This window comes from Poecilia reticulata, chromosome 5, assembly GCF_904066995.2.
Source record: "Poecilia reticulata chromosome 5, P_reticulata-male-v2, whole genome shotgun sequence".
NCBI classification, from domain to species: Eukaryota; Metazoa; Chordata; class Actinopteri; order Cyprinodontiformes; family Poeciliidae; genus Poecilia; species Poecilia reticulata.
In genome coordinates, this window is record NC_088834.1 from 29232319 (window position 1) to 29258410 (window position 26092).

The following is a 26092-nucleotide window of genomic DNA, read 5'->3' on the forward strand; positions in this document are numbered from 1 at the left end:
TTCTGAACATTAATTACTTTGTTATATATGTTGTTTGATACTCAATTTTTTTAATTTACAGTCCTATTAAAAGTATTCTTGTTCTTTTGTTTTTCCAGGCATCTGTGACCCAAAGGGAAAAGTATAGGTCTTGAATTTTTGAATGTTGCAGGTTTGATTCCAGCATCCTTGACGATGATGTTCCCCTTGGCAAGGCACTTCATCAAAGGGTTGAGTACCAGTCTGTGTGCCAGTGTAAGAACGGGTTTGCATATTTACGCAAGTGTGACGGTATTTGACTGACTAAAGCCGTTTTCAACTGGCCATAGACTCTATTACCTCAGTCATCCAATGACTGGGCAAACATCTTAATCATAAGTTTTATCAAAAAAGTAGACAGGACTAAAACTGGGAGCTGGTTTAACTGAAGAGGAGCTTGATTACTAGAATAACTGCCTCTTTTTCTACAAGGCTCTAAATCAGTGTTTTTCAACCACTGTTCCGCGGCACACTAGTGTGCCGTGAGTGATCGTCAGGTGTGCCGTGGAAATTATTCAATTTCACCTACGGTACCGTATTTTTCGGACTATAAGCTGCTACATTTTTTCTAAGCTTTGAACCATGCGGATTGTAGCCCGATGTGGCTTTGCTGCGTATTTTTCTTCAACCACCAGGGGGCTCTCTAGCAGGAAGTGAATCATTAGAAGTCAAAATTGTAAATCAAAAGAAGAACGTGCTAATTTTCAACCACATGCTAGCAGCAGGCACGATGGAGAAATGTTTTCAAACTCATATCATGCAGCTTTTAAGTTGAGGGCTGTCGATCTGGCACTACAGGAGGGAAATAGAGCCGCTGCACTTAAGCTCGGTGTGAACGAAACCATGGTTCGGCTTTGGAGACGGAGTGCTGCGTCCTTAATATATCCAGCAGATTTATTAGGACGCAGCCCTCTGCTGGGTCCTTATGGAAAACCGAGAGCAGCTTCCAGTTTTTTTTGTTGTTTTTTTTTAATTGAAGGTGCTAGTATGGTGCGCTCTATAGTCCGAAAAATACGGTAATTGATTTTAAAAGATTTGTTGAAAATGAATTATCTGTCCCGACCCCACTGAGGGAAAAAGGGTGCAAGAAAATGGATGGATGGATGAATTATCTGCAAATAATGCCATCTTCGAGTGTCTGCTGTAGCAGTGACTAGCGGCGTAATCATGTAATGTTCTTACCACTAGATGGCAGTAGGTACAGAGCATTTTACATTAAAACGAGAATTAGTGATGCATGAATGTTACAGGTAGCGGTGAGAGCATCGTATCTAGCAAGACAGTGATGGAAAAGACAGAGAAGCTCAGCAGTAGTTGGGTTGGAAAGAACATGGGTCCATTTCCCACAACATATCTGTGTGAAGTGAGCTTCTCAAGCCTGGTTACTATAAAAACTAAAACCAGAGCGAGACTGAGAGCTGTTGAGGAAGAGCTTTGTCTTTCTTCAATTTCTGCCAGGAAATCATCTGTTTTCATCCAAACATTCACAGGTTTCACACCAGGTGGGTAAAATATACAGATATTGACATTTTGTACATGCAACTCTTCATATTGTAACAGTGAATATGAAGTGAAATGTTTCCCAAATATTATTGCTTCTTTCAGAATAAGAATTATTTTCTGTATTCCAGCTATAATAATGCTTGTGGATTAGTTTGTAAAACAGTTTGAAGTTTTCTACAACTGCTTTAAATTTAACACCACAGTGTTGTAGCACTGTTCAGGTGTATTTTTGAAGTGGACGTGTTAAGTGCAATTTGAAATAAGAAATGTAACGTGATAAAAATGCATTTTTGTGTTTATTTGATTCCTAAAAAAGGTTGAAAACACTGACATAAATGGTCTGGCACCTTCATACCTGTTGAATTTTCAGTGCTCATATGTTTCACCTTGTGCTTTCTGCTCTCAGGGCACTGGCCTTCTAAAAATTCCTAAAGCCAATAGAAAACCCACTGGAGAGCGTGTGTTTTCCTTTCACGCCCCGTCACTGTTGAACAATCTGCCTCAGGACGTCAGGCAGGCATGTTCTGGCAGAAGATTTTAAAGACCCATTTGTCATATTTTATGCCTATTGTTTTTACTGCTTTTCTTGGTATTTTATCTGTTTTTAAGTTTGTTTGAAAGTGCTTTATGAATAAAATTATTATTATTATTATTACAAATGGACCAATCAGATCTCTGACATATGCTGGAAGCGAGTTAGATACTTATTCTAAATAAATAAAGGTAGGATATATAATATCTTCAACTGTTGAGTACTTTATTACAAAATCATATTTCGTGAATCCATTCAACATTATGTTCAGTTAATAAAGTGATCAATTAATAGACATTATTTGAAAAATAAATCACAGTACATAAGATAAAACCCCAAATCATAACTAATATGACCTTGTGTCTCACTTTTTGTTTTTTTGCCAATATCCCATATATTTATCTCTCATGAGGAAGCCCCAATTTCCTAACGATGGATGATCAGTCCGCTGTAACTCAAAGATACAAACATGTGAAACTGATTCATTTCATGTTAAATTTAATATATTAAATGTTTTCCAGAGTTAAATATTTTATATAGATATAGCAGCTGATTTAAACAAAAAGAATAAAAAACAAAACATTATATTCATAATGAAACACCATTATTTTAAACACAAAGGAAAAAAGTATTTGAATATTTCTCAGAAATGAAACCATTAGTGAATGAGTTAACAAATGTTACAATCAGGGATGGACCGGTCTTGGCTGGTTTTTTCACGGTCCTTGGCTCAAACTTGGTGTTGTTCTTGTTCGACCAACTGGGTCATGGCCGGTTCGAGACCATTTCATTTTTTGTCACAATAAAAAAAAAAACTTAATTCCCTTTTATCTTCGCCCACAGAGAAAAGCAACATGATCAGAGGGCAGAAAAAAGTACACCGCTGCCTGTGGTTGTCAGCTACAGCGGACGGCATTGGCTCTTTGATTTCTGTGTGTTCGCATACTGTGTGGTCCAGCTTTTACTGAGGAAACACCGACAATTCGAATGCAGAAAATTACTACATTTGCTTTTCAAACACATGAAGAATTAAAATGGGAAAGAAAATAACGGTGAAGGGACAACATCTAGTTTTACTAGAGACCTGCAGTGACACAAGGGAAAAATAAGTAGAAATGCCTTAATTTACTAACTAACATCAACCTTTGGACAAAAGTGCAAAAAGACACAGCAACCTTAGTGCAACACTGTTTAACCTTCACAAGTAACCTTTTAAATTAAGGCACAAACTCAGGCCTTGTCCACACATAGCCAGGTCTTTCTAAAACAGTGTATCAAAGATATTAATTAAAAATAAATAAATCTCGCCCACACTTGACTGGTTTAAGAATAGTGTTCATTCATCCACACGAACCCACGGAATTACACTACTGGGCGGTGTTTTAAACATGTCAAACCCCTAGGGGGCAGTGCAGGGCAAAGCTAAAACCTATGTCAGCCAATCACAATCCTTCAAAACAACCAGGACTTCCTGTTAGGAATTAAACATGGCGTCAGGAAGTTAATTTGTGTGGACCGACAGAGGCTGGAGAACTTTTAAATACCGTGTTAGAATGTAAAGTTAATAAAGACGTCGATTGGGAATTAAGCTAATCGCATGTGGAGGTTGTGTTTCCATATTGGGAGCGATAGCTGATGTAAAACAGCTGACCTCCAATCGCTCTTTCTGCTTTCAGACTCCACATATTGGAGCAGTTGGACTTGAATAAACAAGCAAAACAATCATTGTAAAAATCAACACCTCTGATTGCAGTCATCTTTCCTCCACTGCATGGCCAAACAATAACAACAGTTACATGTGTGAAGTCGGCGCCGCATTATTTGCTGTTTCGGACGGCCACACGCAAACACAAAAAAGAAAGAAAAAGAAAAGGATTTATATTTTATGATAATTAGCAGTTTGATTCCAACAGGTAGTTTTGCTTGCGTAATTAACCGCTTTCCATTGCATTTTGTCGTGTACGACAAAACAATGTCCTGAAACATTTATCGACGTCCTAAACATTTGGCCTTGACCTTGGTATTAGAAGAACCGGTCTTGACTCCATCCCTGGTTACAGTTAGATTAACTATTGTAGTCTCAGTGAGAAAAACCTTTCTACCCTCATAACAACAAACAAGATGCTTCCACCATGATCGTTTTTAACTAAGTCCAACTAACATTATATGTTTTTTTTGATTTCCTGAGATGACAGATTCCCTTTCAATGATTTGCCACCAAACGCACAACAAACACATTGTATGGCACATGCTTATGAAATCTATTGAAGGTTATTGATTTACTATTTTTCCTTTAGACCTTCATAAACCGACAGACATAAAATGTACAAGTTTGTCAAAGTCATTGTGTATGTGCAAATACTCATTGTTGAGCTTTCATAGATTCCGAGCATACAGAATATCATAATTAATCTCTGAAGAAAAAAAAACAAAATACACATCATAAAGTTAAATTAGTGCATTTTCAAGAGTGTTAGCTTATAGGCCACCTGTCCTCACACAGCGGTGTGTGCTGATCCTGCAGAACCAGAGCTTTGGGTCAAGTGGGTCACCAGTTGTGACAATCCCTCCCTCTCCATAGCTTTGGCTCCAATCAGACCCTGCTGACGTAAGTTAAGAATGGAGTCAGCGATGATCCTTGCTGTTTTCTTCTGGTACCCTCCTGACGTCACCATCAGGATGGGAATACCTCGTTGCTTCGCGGCCCTGAACACAATCTCGTCCCTTTTAACAATGCCCTGGCAAGAAGAAAGCAGAAGAAGCCGTCAGTCTCTGTAAGCCCTCAGACTTTCACAACCCTGGGGACAGAGCGGAAACATGGAGATAGCCTGGCTGACCCCGACAGGAAGCCACTGATTGGAAACGCATCTGTCTGTGCCAGGGGATTCTGGGAGGGAACGGCTCGACTCTAAACCTAATTTATTGAGAGCAAATGTTGCCACACAACGAGGGATTTCAAACATCAGAATGTGTGGCAGAAACATATGCTTGACTAGAACTTCTGACAAAACAGTTATTAGAGCTGCACTTCTTTTTTGATGCCATTTACCAGCCTAATTGACAAATTAGCTGTGTATTCAGAGCAGTGCTAAAACTGCTAAGATATTCTGCAATATTATCATGTTACTATCACATATGGAAGTTTGCTCATAGGTCCAATAAATCTAAAATGATCTGTGGATCAGTGCAGTATTTTTGTCTTGCAAGGATAGAGGAACCACATAAAGCAGTCTAACAGCAGCAGCTTTTTGTGGTTTAAGTACTGTGTAATTGAAACAAGTAAATCTAGTCACTACAATAAGCGCGCATTCGGATTTCAAACACTAGAAGACATAATGATTCCTAATAGGACACAGATATAGATATGATTTTTTTCCCTTATCTACCCTACTGTTGTTATTCTCATCTGACTGAAGGGCGGCGCCCTCCCAGGGATGCAGCCTCAGGCACCTTCTACCCACATTAGACAGGCGCCCGTCCTATGTTTGTTTTCTGTTCTTATATTCATAAACCACATTTATGTTTTAACTTCTCTGGAGTGTAAAAACAAAAATCCTTTTTTTAAAAAAATATCCCTTAATAATAAACACCTTCATTTAAAAACCACTTTTTATGTTTACTTGTGTTGTCTTTGAGTAATATTCAAATTAGTTTGATGTTCTGAAACACTTAAGTGTGACAAATAGGAGATCAAGTAAAGGGCAAACGCCCACTGCACTAATAAAAACACTAGGAGACATAACGAGAGACGGGATTGGCTGTCCACTGCAGTAAAAAGAAAAAATAAATGCTCCCAAAACTTTCTGTATGAGTCAGAAAATACCTTAACCAGTCATAAGTTTGAGCTCCTCTCAGTAATAAGTTGGAAAATGAACCTTCGTCAGTGCAAACAGCATCTGCATAACCAAGAGTAAGAGATGATATTATCTGATACTATTGGTGCGACAATTGAGTTGCATTTGGTTCAATTCTATGTGTGTGGTATATATGGGATTTCTGATTTACCATGCTCATCCTGCAAAACCTTCCAACATGGTAAGCAAACCCTCTGGAGTCAACAATACCAAACATCAGTAGAAAGGCAATGCTGGAATCTTTTTTTTGTTACCAAAGGCAGCTCATCCGACTGTACAACTGAATTGCAAAGCAGAAACTGAGTGGTGCTACAGGTGCATAAAACATCCATCCATCCATCCATTTTCTTGCACCCTTTTTCCCTCAGTGGGGTCGGGAGGGGTGCTGGTGCCCATTTGACTGTTTTAACTTAGTCAGACAAACAGACATTTTTTTCATTCTAGAGGGAAACTTCAGACATATAGAGAAGGTCATAAAAACCACAGAGCATAAACTAATGAAACGACGGCAGGAGCCCAACCTGAAACTAAAAGTTAAGAGAAAGCTGTCAGAGAAGGCAGCATACCTGTGGAGATATGGAGAGGCCTCCGAGGGGATCCCCGTCCAAGATGTCTGTCCCTGCATTATAGACGATGATATCAGGACGAACCTCGTTCAGCGCTCCCTCAGAGTGAAGCTCAACCTTCTGAAGGTACTCTGAGTCTTCAGTGCCCCAGTCTAGCTCCACCTTCCTCTTTATGGCTCCTGAAGGTAAACAATAGTAAGTGGCCTGTATTTGCATAAAGCTTTATCGAGTCCAGAGGACCCCAAAGTCCTTCACACTACATCCAGTTGACCTGTGGCTACTAGGACAGTGAGGAAATGAATTGAAATAATTGGGATCGTTAAAGAGACAATTAAGCAAGCATCTTCTTTTTTACTGTCCATTTAATGCTGCAAGTCCACTGCAAGGGTCAGGTAGATTACTCTCTTTGATACATAGAAAAAAGTCAGCCAACTAGTGGATGTCTTCATTATTTTTAAACTAAAATTAGAATAACCAAAAGCATTACAAGGCTTTGTTGTTTTAATGTTCAAATAAATGCAAATTCAAACGCATTAAAGAACAGTAACAAATACAATTCCTCTTTGTTTTTAGAAAGTAAAATAACTTTGCTTGAAATCAGATTTATCTTTGATGAAAATAAACAGAATGTTGCCCTGCAGCTCATCTTAAACAACCCAGGATGCATTGATATTTTAGCTTACTGAAGTCAGGAAAGAGCCTTTGATTGGATTCGTTTCAGAGAAGATAACGACATGCCAAAGGAATTGAATATGGACAGAAACTGCTCATGTGTATCTTTAGAGTTATCTGCAAAAAGATGGGACTCTTGTGTTGTAGAGAGTCCTTGGTTGGAAATGCTAACATGGTGAGGAGTTACAGTGACTTCAGTCAGTATTACGACGACACAGTGATGTCAAAAGAGTCAAAAGCCCTCCAGCTGGACCTCTACCCAAAGCAGTGCTGGAGATGCAGAATGATGTGTTTAATGCCCAGCAGTGAGTCAAGGCCATATGTGAGACTTAGATTATGAAAAAGGAAAATCAAATTTGAGAAAAAAGTTATTCACGATTTAACTCACGTTTGGCATGTCCGTCCCCGGGATAGATGTTGTGATTATACATGTCCATTATGAACACTCTGGTGTCGCCCAAAAAGTCTCTCTCGTGTCCATTTCCCTGTAAGACCAGTTCCAAAACCACTTCATTCAACACATTAAATCATCAATAATTATTTTGCTTTTTGACAACTACATCGTAGACATCTCTCCCACCCTATCCAACTCACCTCGAAGGTCCCTTCAGGAAGTTGTAAATCCAACTAGGCCTAACTAATTTTGCTGGACAATAACTTGTCCCAGAAGTTATTGCAATAAACAATATTATTGTTGTTTTGAGACAATTTTCAAGTAATATAATGGTAATAATGGCATAATAATAATAATAATAATAATAATAATAATAATAATAATAACAATGCAAGAACACATTCTCAAAGATCAATAAACTTAAAATTCTAATGAATATTTAACACTGGAATTGGAAGACATTTTAAATATCCAAAATAAAGAAGCAAAACAACAGAAACTACAAATAAAATGAATTACTGAGTCTCTGTAAACAAAATTGTTCTTCAAAAACAGAATCAGACAGAAGACTTATACAATTTTTGGTAAAAAGAGAGAGATTATTGAGCTTGTTTTAATTTATCATTAAATTTATTGATAAACTGCTTATTGTAACAGTCCTAAATCCAACTATTATCACAAATTCAGTCATAAGTTGAAGCAGGCTTGCAATCTTCACCAATTATCGTAATTTTTACACAGTTGTTGAGGAGTTTGGTGTCATATGCGTTTATGGAAGCTAATTTTGAATAATGTCCCTGCTGGCATCCCGTACCACTGTTTTTTTACCTGGTGACCTAAACATACTTCTTATGCTTAAGAAAACAGATTTTGAAAGAAATTAACTAGTTAATAATTTGGAAAACATCCATAGTGAGAGGGTGAGAGTAAAGTATTGGCTTACCTGATGAGCATCAAGATCAATGATGGTGGCTCTGGAGATGCCTTCCACTCTCTCAAACAGAAACTGAGCAAAGAAAAGTAAAAAAAAAAAATTCCTTTTCAAACTTAGTCATAGTTTCATACAAGCAAGTCAGTCATTCATCTTCCACTCGTCTACAGGAACGACAGACAATATTCTAATTTTGTTGGAGACTCAGAAGTTTTTAGTGTAAAAAATGTCATTTTTTTGCCTTTCTCAATAAGAAGACCATAAAGGTTTTATGTATCTCAAACCAACATGACAAGTATTTTCTAATTTTATCTGGTAAATACAACACATTCATAGTTGTGATAATTAATGCTAATTTAAAGGCACAATTTCTGTGAAAACTGGTATCCAGAACTCGATCCTATCTCATTCAATATTATTTAACTGACTGATTAGTGATTGACAAAACACCTTATTGTTGGCAAATGACATCAGTTTTCAATAACCACAAGTAATTATTAATTCGGTTATTAATATTTTGTATGCATGTATGCAATCATCATATTTAGGGCAAGAGCAACAAATATTACAAATAAGGAGCAGTAAACTGAGTGAAGTAAAAAATGTTGTATACACAGTAAGTGGGCGCGTTGCACACAATCTACAGATTGTCTGCACATTTGATTACAGGAGAAAAATAATAATTTTGGGGGGATTTTGCATGTGGCAAAATCATGTCATGGAGACAGAGAGGTCATAAAAGAAAAAAATAAGTAGAAAGTAGTTAAGCTGGATGTATAATAATAATAATAATAATAATAATAATAATAAATCATTTAAATTAGCATGCAACTTTGTGAAACGCCACAGCAAAAACATTTAACAATCAATCAAATTGAAGCTATTAAACCGCTTTAATTAACTCATTTCTTTTTATGTGTTTTATCTTCTACATCCGTTTGACCCCGTGACAATGATTCGAAGGTCAGATGGCTTTCTCAGATAAAATGGTTTACAGCTGGATGTGACAGAGAATCACTTCCATCACAGTGTTGGTTTCAGCCTTGCCTTGACGGCCAGTGTGATGTCAGCATAGGCGCAGAATCCTCCTCCCTTGTCACCGGAGCAGTGGTGGAAGCCTCCGCCTGATGAAACAGAGCCAGGCTGAGAGTCAGGGCTGGACGAGCTCAATGTAAAGTTAGAATGCAACTTCACTGATGACACAAAATACTTTATTTACTGAGCCTTTCACATATTGATAGAAGTATTATTAGCTGAAGATGCATCTGTTGCTACAAACAACAAAAGGACAACATTCTGCTCCACTGTTGCACAGCCGGGAAGCAAACTGCTTCTCCTGAAACCAAACTTCGGCAGTCGGTGGGATACATACAGTGTTAAATTAAACGAGACTTGGTATTACATAAAACATGCTTTATTACTGTGCATTCAATACAAACAGTATTTAAGTTTGTATTGTAAACAAGTTGAAATACAAAAGTGATGGCTTATCAATGCCAACACCATGAACAAACTGTTTTGCATAAAATGCAGAACTTAACATATTGGACAGAGCTGTATGTGTGCATTTGTGACTGAAATATATGATTTTATGCCACCTTTAATCCATTTGTTATATATTGGATTCATACTGATGTCTTTTTAAAGACAAAAAGTATCTGATCAGAAATCTCACGATCCCCCTGCAGTACCTTTGTGACCCCCACCTTGAAGACCTCTGATGTCAGGCGTTTTTCCAGGGAGGCTGAGAAGTGAGATCCCGTGACAGTTCAAACACACTTTTTGCTCCCATCTCTCAATATGACTTTAATGCTAATAGTCTTAAAATTGCTTGTCAGTGGAACAATGGCACACAGAATATCTCAGAAGTCTTTGCCATCCACCCTCTCTGTGATAGTAAGCTTAGTTTTTAATTTTAGGGCCCAGGTACAATTCTCTAAATAAATAAAATAAATAATATAATCAAGTTCATTATCATTTTTGTTGTTTACACAAATTTGTACGTCAAACGTAATGTTTCACTGTGATCTTGTGGGGAAAAAAAATCACAAATGAGATCAAAACTGCTTAATGAATACACCGCAGTGGTTCAAAGGTTGGTACGATGCCACTGTAAGTACAAATAGCTGAAAACTCACCAACATTTATGGCCCATCCTCGCTCTACAGCCAGCTTTCCAGCCTGCAGAAGAAGATTTGATCAGTATACATGACATACCCATCTGTCCACTGCATTATCTACATAGCTACTTATCCTGGCAGGATCATGAGGGACTATCGCCCATCTCCATTAACTGGGGTCCCACGTATACCCTAAGCAGGACCATTACATGGCAACACAGAGACAGACAACAATAGTCGTACACTCATACCTGAAGGTAATTTAAAGAAAGAGAACAAACACCACACAGAAAGGCTCCAGGTTGGGATTTGAACCCAGGACTGCCTAGCAGCAAGGCAAGAGTCTACTAACTGCCCCATCGTGATATCAGCTTTCTGTTCATGAAAACACATTTGCCAACTGCTTCTGTTACTAGTCCAGTTTTTTGGAACTCTCACCCACCTCTGTGTGTGAATGATTGTTGTCTTGATAACTCCTTCACAGAAACCACAAAAGCAAAACAAAGAGGTTTGCCTCGGGCCTCAAAATGGCCAAATGGTGTCTGCTGCACCCAAGTATGTCGGCCTGTGGCAATGAGTTTCAGAAACGTTCTGCCTGAGACACTCCCACGTCTGAAAAGTTGGCAGGCGTATTTGACGTGTTTTTGCAAAACACACTCTTAGAACCTCACCAGCAGCTCATAATTAATGTGATGGGTTTCAGATAGCAGTCACAACACACTGCAATAAAATGATGGAGCTTACAGTGAGCTCACTGCCAAGATCAACCAAATGTTTGAAGAAATGGATAAAGAGCTTCCTGAGAGCTGGGAGGATATTGTGCTCATATGGTTGTGTTTATATGGTGAGGTGAAGTTTTCTTGAGTTTTCCACAGCAAAAATTAAATAAATACCACAATAAAATATTGACTTGGCATCAAATTCTCAACAGGTTTACTTTTCTGCTGAGAAATAGAAAGCGAATAGAAAGGGAGAGCTAATATTTTGATCTTATCTAAAAGTTGTACAAGGGTGTGCTGTGGTGGTGCAGAGGTTAAGCACAACCCACATATGGAGGCCTTAGTCCTTGATGTGGCTGTCGCAGGTTCGAATCCCAGCCTGGTGACCTTTGCAGCATTTCTTCCCCCTTCTCTCATTACCCTCTTTCCTGTCAATTAACTATCAAATAAAGGCCACTAGAGCCAAAAAAATATATACATATAAAAGTTGTACAAAGTGACCATATGTAAAATTGCCTTTGGTGTAGTTGGTAATAATGTTTTTCTTGTGATAGACTATGACACCTGCTGGTATAAGTGGATGACTGCACTAGGCCAAAAATCAATGAATATAGGCTACTTTTATATACGTGGTGGGAAAATGATATACATCACTTTCCACACAGAGGTTATGATCTTTAAATATATATATATATATATATATATATATACATATATATATATATAAAACTTAACAGGAGAGCACTTGGTCCCCCATACAAACTAACCCGTGCACACGCTGGTACACTCCACATCAGTCTTTAGTTACAGATCACCTTTATCATAAGTATTCAGAACATCAGTGTCATTCATGTGTTTGCAGTTGAGCTACAGCATAAGCACATTTCAAATTAAAAAAGGCTTATAAGCTGTGGAGGACATTTTTCTTCTGAGGTTTTACATTATGATTAATAATGTTATGTCTTCATAGTGAACGCTCACCAAATGAACCTCTAGGTTACACACCCAGGCGCACAAAGATAGGCTACGTAGCCACTGTGGCTTCATAAAAATGTGTGTGTGTGTGTGTGTGTGGGGGGGGGGTTGACTCTCCACCTCTCTCACATCTGTTTCTGAGCAAAACACAAAGAATTGCAGGTTGTCAGTTTGCAGTTTCTTTCCTAAACATGAAAGAGTGCTTTCCTTCTACGTACAAAACAAGATAAGGCTGTAGTGGATCTGATGAGAAGAGATTGTCTTTAGTGGATGAGTACTAACACTCATTAGCATGTACGCTCACACCCAGGCTATTGCTCAGGCACTTCACTTTGACTGAGGGGAAACAAGAATATGTTACAACAGCCATCTGATTAATCTCCACCACTCCTCACACTCAGAGCGCAGAGGTCCAGGTGAAACAAGCCCCGCATCTGATCTCATTTTCATTCGCTCTTGCATCTAGTATGAGCACAAACAACAACAAAAATCAACTAAATCTTCTCAACGGTCATTTTTCTTCTAACCAGACAGGATGGGAGCCAACTGCAATTAGTCATGTTTGTGGTGATTAAGGTCTGCCTGATTGGTGCATTTTATTTTGGGTTGGCATCCAAGAATGGGAAAAGCTAAATGAAACAAATTAAAATAAATAAATAAATAAAAAAAATTTAACAAGACTGTGAGAAACATGGAAACAATGCATTCCAGATCTAGTTTACCTTCCCTAACGGGGAAGCTACATTAGCATACATAGAATAGAACAGAATATACTTTATTGATCCCCAAAGGGAAACTGCTTATTAGTTGACAAGGTACTCCATTCAAGATGTTAAATATTAATAATATAAATATTATCAATTCATGAAGCAGTTCCCCACCAGTCACCTGTACAATGTACTCCCACTGACAGCCATAACTGCTCAGAAGAGGTTGATAATATAAATCATCTCACGTACATCATCACTGCTCACAGATTTTGTAAAGCTCTTGTCATCATTTCCCTACAGTGACACAGCAGTTTCAGAGTTCAGCTCTTAATGTTCAGGAAGTTATGATGCCGACCCATTTGAACGCTAAGGATTAGCTTCTTTCAGTCTCGCGTGGAAATCCTGCCGTAGTTTTACTCAAAGTTGAGTAAAACTAGCATGTCTAAAGTTTATCCAACTCTCTTAATGAGACTTAATCTGAGAGTCCATGTGGGGAAACACTAATAGCTGAATTATAAGAACTCCAGTCAGACTGACATTAGTAGAAGCATTCAGAGGTGAGTAAATCTTCTCACCTCCTGCCATTATTCTGGCATATCAGGTCACAAAATGTCCACTTAGTGAATATGAGGATGATGTCTGGACTGTTAATCATGCTGTGTTGTTTGATAGTCCAGGGAAAAAGATAGAAGCAACAGGGTGTTTTCAGACTCGTTTCCTGTATCTTGCTGCAAACAAACAAAAATCTGGAGAGGGAACAAACACACACACACACACACACACTCTTTTGGTTTTATAGCTGATTCCTGGTCCTGTTTTTATAGTCATGCATGTATTTCATTATACTATTACATGACTTGATCAATTCCAGCAACAAAAATGAGTGAGGAGGAGAAAGAAATGTGAGATGTGAGAAATTCTATTATTAAGTCAAAAACATGATACGATAAACGAGGCTGATGTATACCAACCATTATTGTTCCTCCTGTTTGGGTCCGTAAAGGTCTCAGCACCTTCTGCTGAACCAGACAGTTAGGTAAAATCACCAGGGGTGGGATTTCAGTGATGGTTGCCACCACAAAAGACCACTACAGAGGACAAAGGAAAACACTGAGAAGCATGGAACAGCATGAAGAAAAAACAAAAAACACTTTTCAGAATATTAGCCGGAGTATTTTAATCTGCAAAAGAAAACAACAGTGTCCCAGTAAGCTGCCTTAGTTCACGTAGGGAGCAGGGGCCCCGTGTATAAAAGAGTGTGCACTTTGTTGACAAACGGACAAACTTTCAAAAGTAAAAAAAAAAGAAGAAAAAAAAGAAAATCTGTCAGCAGCTTCTAGTTTCTCTCTTTAATGTTCTGCGCAGAGCTCCAGGATCATCACTCTGGGCAATCTAAAGCTTGATAAAGCGCTCACCAGCATGTGGCAGCAGATCAATACGATCTCTACATCTGGACACGTTCCCTCTGAATCCTTCCATCAGCAGCGTTCTCCAGCCGGAGCTGCCATCATTCCACAGTTCCTCTATTTATGGAAATGTATGACTGCCTACATCCTGTCCATCTTAGGAATCATGGAGCCTGACCCGTTTTCCCAAAAAGTTACTTTTCATCGAGATCAAAAGTTTCCTGTAACATTTATGTGTGACATCATCACCTGAGCTGTCCCTTGTTGTTTTCAGACACTAATTCTTCTATTTGTGACCTTCTGATTTTAGAGGCTATACACATATGGTCATTATTGTAGCATTTAGCACATAAAACTTAGTTTGATAATTCTAACTAACCTAAAGCAAAAAAAAAAGTTTGGTCTAATTTAACTTCAGGAGAGGAAAAAAATGCACAAGTCTTTTTATTCTGCGCAAGTACATTTCTGGTTTCAACTGTATATGCCAGCAAGGGGAGGAATCATTAAAGTCAACTTTTAAGACATCTCGTACCACTGGCTTTGTGTTACCAGCCGAGTTATGAAAGTTACCCCAAAACAGATCAAAATAAACAATAACAGTGGAAATATGATTCTATACTGTACTTAGGTCTGATCTTGTTTAACTGCATGACTGGATTAACCAAACTTTTTAGGGCCATTACAATTTATTAAGATGCAGCTGACAGTGATATGAGATAGACGAAAAAGAAAAACACATCACCATGCCAACAGAGAGACAGAAGCTACCTTTAAACTACTGAGGTAACGCTTCGTGTGAGCCACCAGCAGATCCTCCTCTGAGGCTTCACGGGCTTCTACGATGTTCTCATCGGTGATGAACTGCTCCTCTGCAGCACATTCAGACACAAACCAGACCGATACATGATGACGCTCACTGAGAAAAACATTTGTCCAGTTACTTGCAGCAATATGAGCAGAATATGAATATGTCGGTGTTAAAAAAAAACCCCATCAAGTAAAACCAGCATATATGTCGTTAACTGTCCAAGCAAACAAATTCATTTACTTATACCAAATATATATTTAAACGTTGTGGTGTTTGTAGGTGGACTCAAAAGAAAGGCAAAGGCAGCTTGCAGATGGAGAAGGTTTTAATGAAAAAAACAACAACTTGCAAAATAAACCACAGGGAGCCAGAGCCAAACCAAAAACAGGAATCCACAAAAAAATAACAGCAGGAAACACAGTGACTTGCAAAATTATTCAAACCCTGATGTTTTTCCAGGTTAGAAAAACAGCAATATGGATGATTAGAAACAGGCTGCAGGTGTGAGGGGAGAAAGGAGAACGCAGGCTGAGGAGGAGGAGGAGGAGAGAGAAAATGGTACAGGGGTGTAAGAGAGTACACAGAGGACTAGAAAATAAATCTAACACCAACTAAGAACTAGACCAGAGAAACATAATAAGTCTAGAGCAGGGCTGGGCAATCCTGGTCCTCGAGGGCCGGTGTCCTGCAACTCTTAGATGTCTCCCTGGTCCAACACACTTGAATCCAACAGCTGAATCACCTCCTAAATGCAGTCAAGTTCTCCAGAGTCCTGCTAACAACCTCATTATTTGACTCAGGTGTGTTGAAGTAGAGATACATGTAAAAGTTGCAGGAGACCGGCCCTCGAGGCTTGGAGTTGCCCACACCTGGGCTAGAGTAACAAAGAATAACAAGACAAGAGATAAAAAACTAGAATCACTAAAGGACTGAACTGAAGTAAAATAGAAACAAGACTGATCCAATAAATAATAGAAAAAAGAATACATACACCTTAAAAACAACTCAAAACCACCCAAAACACACTTCAATCTTTAAAAAAACAAAGAAGAAAACCCTGAAAAATGTAGCAGACATTTGTATTCAGGCGTTTACCAAATAAAATCCAGTGCAGCCAACTGCCTTCAGAAGTCACCTAATCAGTAAACAGAGTCCAATCATGTGCAATTTTATTCTTAGTATGAATTCAAGTCAGGAAGAAAGTTGTGGAGAGTATGGAACCACAAACCCACCCAGAAATGGACAGAAAACCAGCCAAGAGGCCCAAGACACTCCAGGTAGGAAACCTGCTGGAGGTTCAGACCTAAACACACAGCCACCTGCGTCTCATCCTTTTTTTTATTCTCTCCATGCTTACTTTCTCCATTTGCCACGAAGACCAGCTTTAAGCACTTCAGCACCCTGCGGCTCAGGGAGACGTCCCATCACAAATTAGAAGTCTCATCAGAAGTCTCCTACCTTTCAGGAAGCGGATGACTTTTCCCCACTTTCCCGAGTCAAATGGGTGGAGCTTTTCCAGGCCCATGAATGTGATGTTATAGTCAGGGTGGTACACGATGGGCAGACATGTTGGAGCGATGCTGCCGTACAAATCGGTGTGGTGAAAGCTGAAAGATCAACATCAAATTTAATACAAGCAGCACAAACACTGGGAGCCGTTTGTAAGGTGACACAGTCAACAATTAACTGCAATAATTTGGGTTTATTTAGCCAATCACAGGGAAAACAATGTGGGTGTTCAATTGTCAAAGTCATATTTTCACCAGGTTATTCATACATTTACCAGCATTCCAAACTAAATATTCAATTAACAATTAGTTTGTAAACTGGGCTAAATATTTTATCTCACAATTACATATTTATTTATCTAAGTATTTAGTTCCAAACTAAACATTTAGCTTGCTAACTACATACAGCAAGCACGCTAAACATTTACGTCCAAGCTAAATATTTAGCTAATAGTGCATATTGGTTTGCTGATAAGCAAAAGTGGAATATCAAAATAAAAGCTGGGTTTTGTGGACTGCTATGAACTCCACTGCTGGAGGGACTATTTTGTCACAACCAAAAACATATTTTTTGGTTTTGTTTTTTTATCATTGATTCTTTTCCTCTTGACATGTCCATCACATTAGATGAAAACATGATGCCACAAAGACACGATGTGCCATTTTAACAGCTGCAGACGTTCACTCGTGTTTCTATAGCAACAGTTCCTGCATCAACATCCGCCCAGATAACCTTACTCTTAACTTGCTATCGAAGATTAAGACTTCCTGTTTATCAATTCTTAAAACAAAATTTACGTAAAAAAAATTAATCCAATATATTTTTTTGTTTAAAAATGTTGAAAGCAACTAAAGAGTGAAAGAACATGAAACAGAAATGTGTTCTGTCTTGATCACAGTGTGGGATGCTTGCAGAATCTGTTGCTGTAGATTCTGTATGTTTTCAACAATCATAGTGGACATAATAATCAATCAATTATTGATTGTTATTGACCAAAACAATCAATGTTTTCTTTCTTTTTTTTTTAAATGTGAAGTTTTGTAGAGGTCTGCAAAACCCAGCTTTTATTTTGATATTCCTCTTCCGCTTGTCAGCAAACCAATATGCATGTTAGCTAAATATTTAGCTTGGACCTAAACATTTAACTTATATTTAGCTTGATTGTTAAATATTTAGGTCTGTGCTAAATATTTAATTAGGAAAATAAATATTTAGTTTGAAAATTAAATGTATGAAAAATAAATATTTATTTTGAAATGATGAAAATGTTGCTGAAAAATGGACACCCACATTTTTCCCTTTACGACAGGCTAAATAAGCCAAATTATTGCTTTTAATTTTTTAATGTGTAACTTTATCAATGGCATCCCATACACAAATGCAATGTCAGATTAAAGTTATTTGACATCATCAACATTACTGGGAACGCTGCAGTTTCTTACATCGATTTCCCTTCATTGTCTTCTTTAACAGACATGTTTCTTAATCATAGTTAATCTGACCTGGCAGGAAACACAAATAACATAAAGTTAACAGCTGACACAAGCTTGCGCATCGGAGTATGCAGTTTGTAAAGACGCAACAACAGCCAGAAATGTCAGGTTCACACGTAGCTATGCGATAAGTACGTGCAGAATCACTGAGCTGTGAATTCCAGCTGAGGATTTTTTTTTATTATTGAAAATGTGCTCACTTTGAAATAGCAATGTGATTTTTTTTATTTTTTTATCTTGAAGTGAAAATAAGAAATGAAATTTCAGCCATGTAGAAATAATGACAATAAAACTGTATCCTGGATATATTTGAACAGTGAAAAAGTAAGCACAAACATACATTAAAATTTCAGTGGCATTTTTAATTCAAATCCTAGTGACATATATTTACTTCCATACAGGTGCAAGGTTGAAAGAGAAAACGTCGTCATAGTCGCTTTATTATCATTTACCTCACGAGCCGAACCGACTCACCTGCTTCTCCTACGACGTCAGAGACGCTAAAAGTGCAGCTGAGCAGAGCTTTCAGGGAACCAAACTGAGCACACAGCACAGCACCACGCCGGACCCAATATTGTCTTTAAACCAGTGTTCTCGTAGCTTGGTAAATAAAACGCCCCCCTCTACTTCTCCTTGCTTCTTACAGAGGGCCTGGGCTCTCTGTTTCCTGGAGGCGTGAACTGTGTTGAGGTTTTAAATTTTGCCCAATTGCTAACATTTGTCCGTGACGTATTTAAGAATGCGCCAGTTTGACGCTGAGAAGCTTACCATAAGTTGCCTGCGCTGTAAACAACCATCCTCCACTGTGAGGAGAGAAGAGCCGATCCGAACGAGGTGGTGGTTAATGTTAATTCAACATTTGGAAGCGAGGCTAACGACAGAGTGAACGGCTTCCTTCACTTGCTCCACTGCCATTGCTAAAACTACAGGCAGACTACAGCGCAGAAAATAAACGTCATCATTCACGATTTATTTTTCTGTTCGCTGATTGGCCCGGTCAAGGGGAGCGAGCCCACACTGTATGGCAGGCCTTTTTAACATAACATCTGTTTCGTCTGATTGTCCCTATTACGTTCTCTAGATATCTAAATTCGCTTTTTTACTATCCAGAATTGTAATTTAAGATATCTGCATTGACATTCTGACTAGTAAGAACAATAATTCAGATTTCCAAACTTTAAAATCCTTTGGTTTGAGACAATGACATTTTGGAATATTGAGTATTCCCAACAGGGCTGCACAGTGGCGCAGTTGGTAGAGCTGTTGCCTTGCAGCAAGAAGGTTCTGGGTTTGATTCCCGGCCCCGGTCTTTCTGCATGGAGTTTGCATGTTCTCCCTGTGCATGCGTGGGTTTTCTCCAGGTACTCCGGTTTCCTCCCACAGTCCAAAAACATGACTGTCAGGTTAATTGGCCTCTCCAAATTGTCCCTAGGTGTGAGTGTGTGTGTGTGCATGATTGTTTATCCTGTGTGTCTCTGGACACACAGGACAAACACACCTACATGTTGCCAGGGGTGTACAGGTCACCAGGGTAAACCCCTGGCGACCTGCCCAGGGTGTACCCCGCCTCTCACCCGGAACATAGGCACCAGCAACCCCCCTGACCCCACTAAGGGACAAGGGTGTAAAGAAGATGGATGGAGTATTCCCAACAGTTTTGGAATACTACATTATCTTTCTTGCAAACTTTTAGTTTTATCCAATATACTAGTGATAGATGAGTGCAAGTAATTTCCAGTGGTGTATCACTAGTCTCTTTTCGTAAATATTACTGGGTGTAGTTTTCACTGCTTCTGTACATGCCTTGTACTGTAATGCGTTTTACACAGTTTAAACATTGACTTCTCATATCATCAGAATAACTGAAGTAGAGACAGGATTTCACTACACTTTGCGGATGCTTTTTGACTTGTACAGTGCCTTTACATTGAGAACTGCAGACCACTATCTGCTTCACTGGATACCGAACTATGTAACCGGTCACCCACAGTACGTGAGCACACAAGGCTGTGTGTGTCTGACACACTGGTCCACAGTCAAGGAGGGGGAAGGCACCAGCTCTATTTCTGGTCACCCTCTGCATCACAGATTTCTCTATCAATACCTTACATTGTGTGGTCCTCACATGTTTTTGGATGGATTTAACATAAAGTCACAGACAGTTGAGCGTGACCCAGAGAAAAGACAGCGAGTGGACACAGACGTTTGCCGACTGGTGCGAGATCAAGGCAACAAAAACAAAGGGCAGGTGTTGGATTTTCGTAGCAACCACAACGACACCATTGGAAATCCACAAAACTGACATTGAGATTGTAGACTAAGTACCAATCACAGTAATACCTTTTTTTTTAGGTTGTTCAAGCTCTAGTGGCCTTTATTTGATAATTGCTGTCAGGCAGGAAAGCGGGTTGTGAGAGAAGGGGAAGACAAAGGTGGTTGGGCCGTGACTCGAACCTGCGATGGCCACATTGGCGCGCAAAGCATGTCAATGCGTGGTAACAAACATTGATTTATGACTGGAACACATTTGCTCCAACAACCTCATGAAGAGTGGAGAAACTAAAAGCTGAGAGTTAGTGAAATTTTTCTAAAGGTTTTGAAGAAATGCATATCTGCATTTGTACAATGTTATCTATGTTTCGATTGCTTCTTTGGCAGCATATTAAAGCACTGCTTTTCATTACACTGATGTTTCTACTCCAACCCTAACGCGTTCTGCACGGTGAGCAGCAGCTGTACAGAAAGTGGAATATCAAATCACACCACCACATTAGCACTTCACCTAAAACTACTGTTTGGCTTGCAGAGTGGTGCAGGCTATGCAGCGGCATCCAGAATAGCAATTACTCACTAAATGTCAGGTGTGTGTGCACCAGGGAAAAAGTGCAGGGGTATTTGCTGCAGGTGCATGTGACCGGGTGTGAGCTGTGTAGCCTTGAACAAAGATTTGAGGGTTTTCAGAAGTGATCAGGGCTTTTTGAAATTTGTTCTCCTTAACTTTTAAATGGTTTTACCTTTTCGAGACTTTAAAATCTTTGCTTGAGACTGGTTTTCATTGCCAGAGTTTGTGTTTCTTTTATAATGACAGTTAATGGAGTAAATTTCTAGGTTTTATTTATTCTTACTTTTAAAACAAGTTCCTGTTGTTATCTTGCTTTATTTAAGTTACTTGTGCAGTACTTTGGTCAACATCTGTTGTTATTATCTGTTACATAAATAAATTGACATCGACACGTGTAACAGGGACCAGCCATGCTTTTGGTTTTCGCAATTCTCCGGTCACCTCATCAATAACTAACTCTGTGACCAACTATGTTTGCCCATGTTGTGTGAGAGATGGTGATGACGGTAACCGGAGTTTGTCCTGCAATTTGTAGGTTGCCAGTTCAAGTCCCAATCTAAGTCTAACGCAGCATTAGCTACGGTTTTTCATGCACAGATGTTTTGTAAGGATTAAATGTTTTACATAGATACACACACATCTCAATCACCACCTCGGAAACCAATTCTCACTTTACCAGTAAGTAACAAAATTAAGCCTTAATGTCACAGGAAGGGTAACATGTTTATAAAAATAGAAAAGTACGCAAGCAGAGTTTACAGTCCACTGGCATGCTATATTCAGTCAAACAATAAATAAATGTAAGAATCATCCTTCCACAAAATTATCTGGAGTTATGTGCATTCCTTCATACTATGGAGGAGAGAGAGCCCTTTTTATGGGATGCTGTTTAAAAAGTTACACAGTGAAAAAAAAAAATTAACAGCCATATTTTGGTTTATTTTGGTTGTCATATGAGGAAAAATAAATAAATAACGGGTTTTCATTTTTCAGTTGTTTTCACTATGTTATTCATGCGTTTTTAAATGTCACAGTCCAAAAACTAAATATTTAATTCACAAGCTATATTTGGTCTACTAAATATTTAGCTTGCAAAATAATAATAATAATAAAAGTAAATAGGAAGCTTAATATTTAGTTTGAAAATGAAATACTTAGCTACAATGTAAATATTTCAAATTGTTAACCAAATATTTAGTTTTATTTATTGTAGAATACATATTTAGCCTGCTAGCTAAATATTTAGCTTGCTAGCTTGCTAGAAATTTAGCTAAATAGCCAAGTAGAATAGTCCACTTCTACTGGCAAGTTAGTTTGCCAGTATAGTGGTCTATCAAAAACGCTGGGTCTTGTGGAGCTCTGTATAAACTCCTCCTCTTCTGCTGGTGAAACTGAATTGCCTCTTTCATTGCTCAAGTAATGTTGTTTTTTTATCATTAGCTCTTTTCCTCCAACATGCCCTCCATGTTAGCTGAAGGGACGGCCTGTTTCAACACGTATACAGACATTTACTCATGGATACAGCTACAGCACCGACATCTGCCTCTGCAGTCAGTCCAGAACACTTCCAGTCTATGTTTCATTCACTCTAAAGTTGTTTCAATGAGTGGCTATCAAAATTTCAAATTCATTCTGTAAGAGAAAATGATTTATATGAAAATGAATCATATTGTTTGAGTAAAAAAAAACAAGCTGTAAACCATGAACATGCAATGATTTCAAGACAATTTCAGTGACGAGTAAAATAGCGAATGCTAGTTTTCATGAGGAATTTGGTGTGTGCTAATTAGCTTTGACTAGTTCCGATTCATTTACACCAAAATATCAAAATGAAGCCCTGCTACACTGGTGTGGTTCAATCAATACATCAATCAAGTTTATTAGAGTCACACATTTCAGCAGCAAAGCGTTTCAAGGTGCTTTACATAATAAAAACACAAAATCATTCATTTATAATGAAAACACAGTCAACAATATAACAAACGTTACATTTTGTCTAGTGCCATCAACAAAATCTTACACATCAATTATGTTGGTCAATGTTTCATTTATTTAAAAAGCAACTCTAAACAGGTGGGGGTTTAGTATTGATTTGCAGGAACTCAGTGTTTCGGCTGTTTTGTAGTTTTCTGGAAGTTTGTTCCAGATTTGTGGCGCATAGAAGCTGAATGCTGTCCTATAGAACTGCACAATTCGCCTCTGCTTGTAGCCTGGCATAGCCAGAACCACCGCTATCTGCGGGACTGCAGCTGAATCCGGTTGTGTCGACGGAAACTTTGTCCACCTGTTGAACAGGTGCACGTGCCGGAACCTACGCGCGCGTGCTTCCCGCTGAGCAGCGAGGGGGAGAGCCACTGAACGTGTCCGCGCAGCGCTAAGCCGGCGGACCCGCAAGGGTTAAACGGCTCTCTCTGGCGCGCGGGGCGGCGGGGTTGGAGGATGGTTGCGGCACCTAGCTCGCCATACACCTGCACACCAAAACCGGCCAAGTTCCTCCAGAACCGCTACTGCCTGCCACCGCAGTACAGCAGACAATGTCGGAGCGGAGCGGGATGAGCGGACTGGACCTCGCTCCGTCTCACTCCCGCTGAGCCCGAGAGGAAGCTGGAGAGGTGGGGTGGGGTGGGGGGGGGGGGGGTTGGATAGGGAAGGTGGGTGTGTTTCTGCTCGCGTGGAAGCCGCCTTCATGGACGGACAGCGGATCTTAGCCGAGATGGAGAATCCGACGGAGAACCCAAGCAAGGCTGCGGAGTACCTACAGGAGCTGAATAAGATCATCGAGACCCAGCAGGGTCTGCTGGAGAAGCAGAGGATCCGGATTGAGGAGCTGGAGCTCCAGGTGACAGATCTGTGCAAGGAAAACGCCTGTCTGAAGGATCAGCACCGAAGGCACCTGGCCACCTGCGGACTCGCTCAGGGGAGCCACTGCGCGCTGGGGGGCATCGAGGAGAACGTCGTGCAGGAAAAGTAAGTTGTGTGCCGTGTCGTCCTGGCGAGCAGGGCGCTGTCAAAGTACTAACTCCATCCTTTATGTCGTGTGGCTGTAGAGCACTAATTGTGTGCAGCATTTAGGTACTTTTTTTTTTTTTTTGCTCAGCTGCTCATTTGTGAGGGATTATTCCAGCCGATGGAAGCTGGAGCCATGGATTGCGTAATAGGCGCAGAGCAGAGCGTTAAACGGTGGGAGCGCAAAGTGCAGCAGATCACTGTTCCCCTCACTGTGACCTTGTTTCTTTCATGGAAGCGGAGAGAGAGAACTCGGCGCAAGTTTCTATTGCTGCCATGTCACAAAAATAAAACAAAAAATCCAGCTACTTTAGTTGTGTCATGACGGTGTTGGGCCAGTCAGACAGCATCAGGGAAGAATCTGCTGACTCTGACACAGGGATGCTAACTTTCCTCACCAGTCTCTCCACAGAGAGGGAGGCCTGGCGAGAAGTAGTGACTTAGATTCAGATGTGTTGGAGAAAGGTCACTGTAAGGTCACATGTTGGGGAATTTGAACAGTAAGAGTAGCGAGCAGTACGCTACAATCAGCAAAAGTGTTTTTAAATAATATGCTAATGGGTGTGTGTCACTTTATAACACGTTTTATAAAAATCCAAAAGTTCATAAACACATAATAATAACTTTAAAGTACTCTGTCTAGATAAGGATAAGGTGAAATTAGCTTAAAGGCTAATGCGAGCTAAAATACTACCAATAGAACGTTGGGTTTCACAAGTTGATTCACATTGACTGCTTCTCCTTTCAGTGTGTTAAATTTGGCTTTATATCACATTTTATTAAAATCTAAGAATACATAATAATAACTTTAAAGTGCTCGGTGTAGTGTGACAGCAATGGATAAGGCAAAATTAAACTAAAATGCTGTCAATAGGACGGAGGGTTTTCACAAGCTAGTTAAAATCCAAAAATACATAATAACTTTAAAGTAATCTGTCTAGTGTGGTATGGATAGGGTAAAATTAGCTGAAAAGCTGGTGCTAGATAAAATGCTGTCAACATAGATTTTCTCAAGCTAGTTGATTAACATTGACTATCCCATTCAGCTTGTTAAAGTTAGCTATGATGATTATTTTAGCTAAAATAATCATGATAATGTTGACAGCCAGGTCATCCGGGGTTTCTGATTAAGAAAAATCCGGATTCTTTTTTTTTTTCACTCCTGATGTAGAACTGGGTAACGTTCCAATGAAAGTCTCCAAGGGGGAAATCATTAATGGTGGTCAGAAACAACAAAAAGTATCTACGCTCCTGAAAAACATTACAGGATAGCCACAAACCTGACTACAGCCACATACTATGAGGGTGACGTTATGAAATAAACAATATGACAACATTTTTAACATTTTCCAAGTCGGTATTGTCTCCTGTATGGTCATGCCTGTCCCATCAGCACTTTCCATCCTCTCCTGCCTCTCTGAAGGCAAAAGTGTAGCAAATGAGTTGCAGTTCACCAATTCCAGCGCTACCTCTGACATTACCAGCAGCGATGCAGCTGCTGCTTAAAATTCAGCCCTCTGAAAATGTTGCTTTCTTCAAGAAAGTGAATGCGCAGCAGTAAGCTGTTTGTGCTCAGTTTTTGCCAGGCTATTTTAGAGTGTGACATCACTATCATATGTGCCTGCTCATCGTTCGTTGGGTCTAAAAATAAATGGAGGCTTAAGGGATGGCAACGTGTGGCCCTGAGCACCTGCGGGGTAAAAATTGTGTCTGAATCCTGGATTGTTGCAGAAAGTCTCAAATGCGTCAATGTGGTGTCACGGGTTGTGTTTGTGACCGTGTAGGTCATCCAATGAGACAGTTCAATCAAATGGTTTTCAGCGTTTCTTTTCTGCAGAAGAGACTGAGATGCACTCATCGACTCCTAGCCACCGTTTTCTGTGCTCTCTCCCTCGGCAGAATCGCGCCGCTCGGGGTTAGCAGCACGTTGGAGTAGCTCTGTACTTTCATTGAGATTTTTTTTTTCAAACTTTCATTTCCGCCTTTCTGGGGGAAAATTTGCTTTATTTTTGGACAATGGTTCCCTCTTGTTTT

The 26092-nt window shown here is 39.4% G+C and overlaps 2 protein-coding genes across 8 annotated transcripts in view; one reads left to right on the plus strand and one right to left on the minus strand.

Annotated features, from left to right (window-relative positions):
* Positions 1-2257: 2257 nt before the first annotated feature.
* On the minus strand, positions 2258-19153 carry hdac11 (histone deacetylase 11). Of its 3 annotated transcripts, none has more exons than XM_017304965.2 (11): positions 18979-19153; positions 18160-18219; positions 16667-16815; positions 15169-15269; positions 13966-14082; positions 10609-10651; positions 9518-9594; positions 8483-8545; positions 7534-7630; positions 6474-6652; positions 2258-4791 (listed from the first exon to the last, which is right to left on the minus strand). In XM_017304965.2, exons 2-11 carry the CDS (start codon positions 18192-18194, stop codon positions 4549-4551), a joined length of 1104 nt encoding a protein of 367 aa, XP_017160454.1. In that variant the 5' UTR covers positions 18195-18219; positions 18979-19153; the 3' UTR covers positions 2258-4548. The 3 variants fall into 3 exon arrangements, with proteins under 3 accessions (XP_017160454.1, XP_008408590.1, XP_017160455.1); XM_008410368.3 differs by lacking the exon at positions 18979-19153 and adding an exon at positions 18685-18923; XM_017304966.2 differs by lacking the exons at positions 18160-18219; positions 18979-19153 and adding an exon at positions 18685-18923.
* A 3886-nt stretch (positions 19154-23039) lies between these two features.
* iqsec1b (IQ motif and Sec7 domain ArfGEF 1b) overlaps positions 23040-26092 on the plus strand; it is a 77012-nt gene continuing 73959 nt past the window's right edge. For 2 of the 5 annotated variants that reach the window (XR_014087665.1, XM_008410363.3), the window contains exon 1: positions 23040-24019. Coding sequence is in view for 4 of the 5 variants with exons in the window: in XM_008410363.3 (XP_008408585.2) it covers positions 23739-24019 (281 nt within the window). In the remaining variant the exon portion in view is untranslated. The remainder of the gene's footprint in view (positions 24020-26092) is intronic. The other 3 variants (XM_081607443.1, XM_008410367.3, XM_081607442.1) reach the window with 2 other exon arrangements.